The following is a 6000-nucleotide window of genomic DNA, read 5'->3' on the forward strand; positions in this document are numbered from 1 at the left end:
GGCTGCTTGCTGGGAGAACAGCGGTTGTCACGGACCAATGAGCAGACGGCAGTGTTGAAGCTCCTCCCCCTCATATCCGGCACATTGTGCCTGGTACCCCAAGTAGAGGGGTAGCGAGAAATGGTTACCAATGGAAAGTCAGTGGAAACGCACAACAACCGGTTCCGACCTGACCCGTACCAGCACCAAGGGGCACTGTGGAAACGAGGCTCATGTGGTTCCTGTGTTTGGTTGCTGTGTGTTGTTCCTGCATGGTTCCTGTATGTGCTTCCTGTGTGTGGTTCTTGTATGGTTCCTGTATGTGGTTCATGTGTATGGTTCCGGTGTGTGCTTCCTGTGTGGTTCCTGTATGTGGTTTCTGTGTGTGATTCCTGTATGTGGTTCTTGTATGGTTCCTGTATGTAATTTCTGTGTGTGATTCCTGTATGTGGTTCATGTATGGTTCTTGTCTGTGGTTCTTGTGTGGCTTTTGTATGTGGTTCGTGTATGTGTTTCTTGTATGGTTCCTGTATATGGTTCCTGTATGTAGTTCTTGTATGGTTTCTGTATGTGGTCTTTGTGTGTGATTACTGTATGTGGGTTTTGTATGGTTCCTGTATGGTTCCTGTGTGTGGTTCTTGTATGGTTCCTGTGTGTGGTCCCTGTGAGTGGTTCCAGTAGGGGATTCCTGTGTGTGGTTCCTGTATGTGGTTCCTGTGTGTGGTTCTTGTATGGTTTTTGTATCAGGTTCCTCTGTGTGGTTCTTGTATGGTTCATCTATGTGGTTCCTGTGTGTGGTTCCTATATGTGGGTCTTGTATGGTTCCTGTATGTATTACCTGTATATGGTTCCTGTGTGTGGTTCCGACATGGTTCCTGTGTGGTTCCTGTGTGTGATTCCTGCATGGTTTCTTCATGTGGTTCCTGTGTGGTTCCTCTGTGGTTTCTGTGTGTGGTTCCCATATGTGGTTCCTATGTATGGTTCCTGTGTGTGGTTCCTGCATGGTTTCTTTATGTGGTTCCTATGTATGGTTCCTGTGTGTGGTTCCTGCATGGTTTCTTTATTTGGTTCCTGTGTGTGGTTCCTGCATGGTTCCTGTGTGTGGTTCCTGCATGGTTTCTTTATGTCGTTCCTCTGTGGTTTCTGTGTGTGGTTCCTGTATGTGGTTCCCATGTGTGGTTCCTGTGTGTGGTTCCTGCATGGTTTCTTTATGTGGCTCCTGTGTGGTTCCTGTATGTGGTTCCCGTATGTAGTTCCCATGTGTGGTTCCTGTGTGTGGTTCTGGGTTGGTTGCTGGTCTAACAGCCAGGTCCTGTGCTGTTCTGGTTCCAGACTCCAGGTGGAGGAGGACTCCTTGATCCAGGTCTGCGTAGAGTCCCTGTCCCTGGGGGGTCTGAGCAGAGACTCCAGTGTGAGTCTGGTCCAGATGATCAGCTGCTGTCGGAGGCTGATCGAACTCCATCCCCTGCTGGACCTGCTGGACCTGCAACTCTGTGTGTCCCACTTCTACTCCGTCACCCAGGACGGGATCCTGTGTGTCCCTTGGGACTGGAGGGCCTGAGGATCAGTACCAAAACCAGGTCCTGGTTGTCCCCTGGGACTGAAGGGTCTGAGGACCAGGATCAGGACAAGTACCAAGGGCTGAGGGCCAGGACCAGGACCAGGACCTAAGGATCCAGTCCGGCTGCAACTTCAGGGTGTCTTTCTGTAAATGAAGATTGTGTGTGTGTGTGTGTGTGTGTGTGTGTGTGTGTGTGTGTGTGTGTGTGTGTGTGTGTGTGTGTGTGTGTGTGTGTGTGTGTGTGTGTGTGTGTGTGTGTGTGTGTGTGTGTGTGTGTGTGTGTGTGTGTGTGTGTGTGTGTGTGTGTGTGTGTGTGTGTGTGTGTGTGTCTTTTTCAAAGACCAATAAAATGTCTTCGCTTTGAGTTTGGTGCTATTGAAGTTTTTGCGGCTGTGTCAGCAGGGCCGGAGGCTGTGTCAGCAGGCCCTGAGGCTGCGGCTGCTGGCCTGCGGCTGCTGGCCTGCGGCTGCTGGCCTGAGGCTGCTGGCCTGAGGCTGCGGCTGCTGGCCTGAGGCTGCGGCTGCTGGCCTGCGGCTGCTGGCCTGAGGCTGCTGGCCTGAGGCTGCGGCTGCTGGCCTGAGGCTGCGGCAGCAGGGCCTGAGGCTGCGGCCGCAGGGCCTGAGGCTGCGGCTGCTGGCCTGAGGCTGCGGCTGCGGCAGCAGGGCCGGAGGCTGCAGCTGTAGGGCCAAATTTCACAGTCGGTGCAAGACGCTGTGGCTTGTCGGCCTCTCCAGAGCTCCGTCTAACCATTAGACGACCAGGTGTTGGGCAAAGCTGAAATTTGGTGGAGGATGGGTGATGGTCTGGGGAGCTTCAGCAAGGCTCCTGAAAGCAAGGCAGATTGGTCTTTGTGAAGGACGCATGAATCAAGACACATACTAAGTTATCTTGGAAGAAAACCTGCTTCCTTCTGCTCTGACAATGTTCTTCAACTCTGAGGATCGGTTCTTCCAGCAGGACAACGCTCCACGCCACACAGCAAGGTCAATCAAGATCTAGACCCTGTCATGGCCAGCCCAACCTCCAGACCTGAACCCCATTGAAAACCTCTGGAATGTGATCAAGAGGAAGATGGAGGGTCACAAGCTACTGGAATTCTTGCACCAGCAGTGGAATAAAGTCCCCCAAGAACCATGACAGACTGGTGGAGAGCACGACAAGAACCATGACAGACTGGTGGAGAGCACGACAAGAACCATGACAGACTGGTGGAGAGAACGACAAGAACCATGACAGACTGGTGGAGAGCACGACAAGAACCATGACAGACTGGTGGAGAGCACGACAAGAACCATGACAGACTGGTGGAGAGAACGACAAGAACCATGACAGACTGGTGGAGAGCATGACAAGAACCATGACAGACTGGTGGAGAGCACGACAAGAACCATGACAGACTGGTGGAGAGCACGACAAGAACCATGACAGACTGGTGGAGAGCACGACAAGAACCATGACAGACTGGTGGAGAGAACGACAAGAACCATGACAGACTGGTGGAGAGCACGACAAGAACCATGACAGACTGGTGGAGAGCACGACAAGAACCATGACAGACTGGTGGAGAGAACGACAAGAACCATGACAGACTGGTGGAGAGAACGACAAGAACCATGACAGACTGGTGGAGAGAACGACAAGAACCATGATAGACTGGTGGAGAGAACGACAAGAACCATGACAGACTGGTGGAGAGCACGACAGCTGACAGCTTGGAATCAAAATCAGGCTGATTCCACCAAATACTGATTTGAACTCCTCCTAATTGAAAACATTGGTATTGAGTTGTTTTAAAATAAATAGGATCTTGTTTCTTGTTTCCGGAACGGGGACCTGGGGGAGCTGTAACTCCCTAATGTCAGGATGTCCAAACTCCTCTGTTAGGATCTTCCAGCTAGAGCAGAACGCTGCTGCAGGTTTACTAACCAGAACTGGAAGAAGAGAGCACATCTCCCCAGTCTTAGCATCCTTACACTGGCTTCACATCAAATCTAGAATAGAATTCAACATCCTTCTGATCACATCTAAAACTCTTCATCACCAGGCTCCGTCCTATATGGAGAAACTTCTAGAAGGGTCTCACCCTCCACGAGCCCTTGGCTCTGAGGATGCAGGACTGTTGGTAATCCCTAAAGTCCTTCAAAGTAAAAGAGGAGGCAGGAGTTTCAGCCATATGGCTCCTTTACTCTGGAATCAACTAGCAGCCTCGGTCCGAAGGGCCCACACCATTAGTTTATTTAAGAGGAGACTAAAAAGCTTCCTCTTTGATAGAGCTTCTCATTAGGAATAAAATAGGAGCACTAAGTTGAGCTGCTCTAGGCCTAGACTGCTGAGGGGATTTCCTCTCTCCCGTTAAAGGGAGGAACTCTACATTTGGAGCTTCTGTTTCTTGTCTTTCTTTCTTTCTCTCTGTGTAACAACATTACTGGAGCCACCAGATCCTGACAGGAGGGGAGCAGGATCCAGGGGATCAGACCCAAGACTCCCAGAGTGGAGTTACCACGGTCCTACTACCCGACCCCCCCACAGCACCGGGACCCCACCACAGCACCGGGACCCCCCCACAGCACCGGGACCCCCCACAGCACCGGGACCCCACCGCAACGGCACGGCCCTTAAACTCCAGACTGAGATTAGTTCATCATCAGACCAACGCTCATCATAGACTTTTCTTAGTATTTGTACTTCTCTGGCCTGTCTGCCACTCTCTCCCTCTCTCATCTATTCCTCTCTCTCTCTCTCTTCTATTCCTCTCTCTCTCCCTCTTCTATTCCTCTCTCTCTCCCTCTTCTATTCCTCTCTCTCCCTGTCCTATCCCATGTACTTCTCCCCCCAACCGGTCAAGGTGGATGCCCTCCCCCCCCCCCCCCCCCCCCCCTTCCAGAGTCTAGGCTCCGCCCCCTTTCTTCCTGAAGAGGGACATCTTATGAACTGTTCTTCCTGAGAGGGAGTTCTTCCTGGTTTCCACTGTTGCTTGTTCCATCTGCTGCTCTGGAAGGTTTAGTAGGGTTCTGTTGTTCTCTATCATTGTAAGAGATTCTGGAAGGTTTAGTTGGGTTCTGTTGTTCTCTATCATTGTAAGAGGTTCTGGAAGGTTTAGTTGGGTTCTGTTGTTCTCTATCATTGTAAGAGGCTCTGAGATGTTGGTTGATGTGATTTAGAGCTTTACAAATAAAATTGAATTGAATTGAAAAAAAATCATTATTTTGTTTTAAAGGGCGTGGTCATGTGCCCCGGCCCAGCTCTGATTTGTTCTGCTCGTGTTTGTGTTTGTATATGTGTATATACAGACTATATAGATATTGGTAAGTATGTGATTGTACACATGTGTAGTGCCAGATGCCTGAAATGAATTAATAAAAAAAATTTGATTTTGTTCTGATCGATAACATGTCTATTGTGTAATATTTTTTCAAGCTATTATGAGTAGTGCACAATCTGCTTCTGCTTCATATATTTGTGTGTGTGTGTGTGTGTGTGTGTGTGTGTGTGTGTGTGTGTGTGTGTGTGTGTGTGTGTGTGTGTGTGTGTGTGTGTGTGTGTGTGTGTGTGTGTGTGTGTTGTGATTTATAAATTAGTCATAGATCACAAATCAGAACATTCTAATATTGTTTAATCCACTATGAACATGAGAAAACATCAACCAATGTGTCCAGCATCACAACTACATGTCTGATGGTTGCAGGACAGAAAACCAGGTGAAGATCAGTTAGTATTCAGCGAGTTATGATTGATTATATCAGTTAGTAATCAGCGAGTTATGATTGATTATATCAGTTAGTAATCAGCGAGTTATGATTGATTATATCAGTTAGTATTCAGCGAGTTATGATTGATTAAAGTCTCTGACACTTCATTACTCCTGCCAAGCAGATTAGACTGAGCGGAGCGGACGACCCGGCCAAGATGGAGGCGCCACCGCTCGCCAGCGCCAAGAGGTGGTAGTGGTCTATGCCATAGACATGTACACACTAGACGCCTCAGTGACTGGCAGGAACATACGTCAGTGCATCCGCCATCTTGGGAGGGACTTCAGCAACGATATCGCATCACTGTTCTGCTTTTGGTTGTACAAAGAGACCAAATCAGGACAATGGACAGCGTGGGATTACCTTCCACAGGGAGGACAAACATATTTATTGTTGTTGTCGTTGTGTTTAGCTCATATAACATTAACTTGGGACATAGATGAGCTGGAGCCGTGGGAAATGCTCTCTATTCCCTGGCTTAAGCTCGCCCTCAAACAACAACAACAATATCAAGGTCTATTGGGTTCATCTGACGGAGGCTATTTTAGTTGCAGTGTGTAGAATATTACATTTCAAAAGAAATGAGTGTCTCAGAACCAGTCAGTGTTCTGTTCCCCGCCTGTTCCAGCAGGAGAACCTCAGCCTGATCCCAGTAGGAAGTTCTGTCTGGCTGTGCTCAAACAGCTTAGCAACATGTCACCCCTCACTCCT

The 6000-nt window shown here is 49.1% G+C and overlaps 1 protein-coding gene across 1 annotated transcript in view; it reads left to right on the forward strand.

Moving 5' to 3' along the window:
* tcaim (T cell activation inhibitor, mitochondrial) overlaps positions 1 to 1904 on the forward strand; it is a 59035-nt gene extending 57131 nt beyond the window's left edge. Inside the window, exon 11 of the mRNA XM_080472105.1 lies at positions 1312 to 1904. Within this exon, the coding sequence (XP_080328231.1) occupies positions 1312 to 1540 (229 nt within the window). The 3' untranslated portion in view covers positions 1541 to 1904. The remainder of the gene's footprint in view (positions 1 to 1311) is intronic.
* The last annotated feature ends 4096 nt before the right edge of the window (positions 1905 to 6000 follow it).

The sequence above is a fragment of the Lipophrys pholis genome (assembly GCF_963383615.2).
Source record: "Lipophrys pholis genome assembly, chromosome: 9".
NCBI lineage: Eukaryota > Metazoa > Chordata > Actinopteri > Blenniiformes > Blenniidae > Lipophrys > Lipophrys pholis.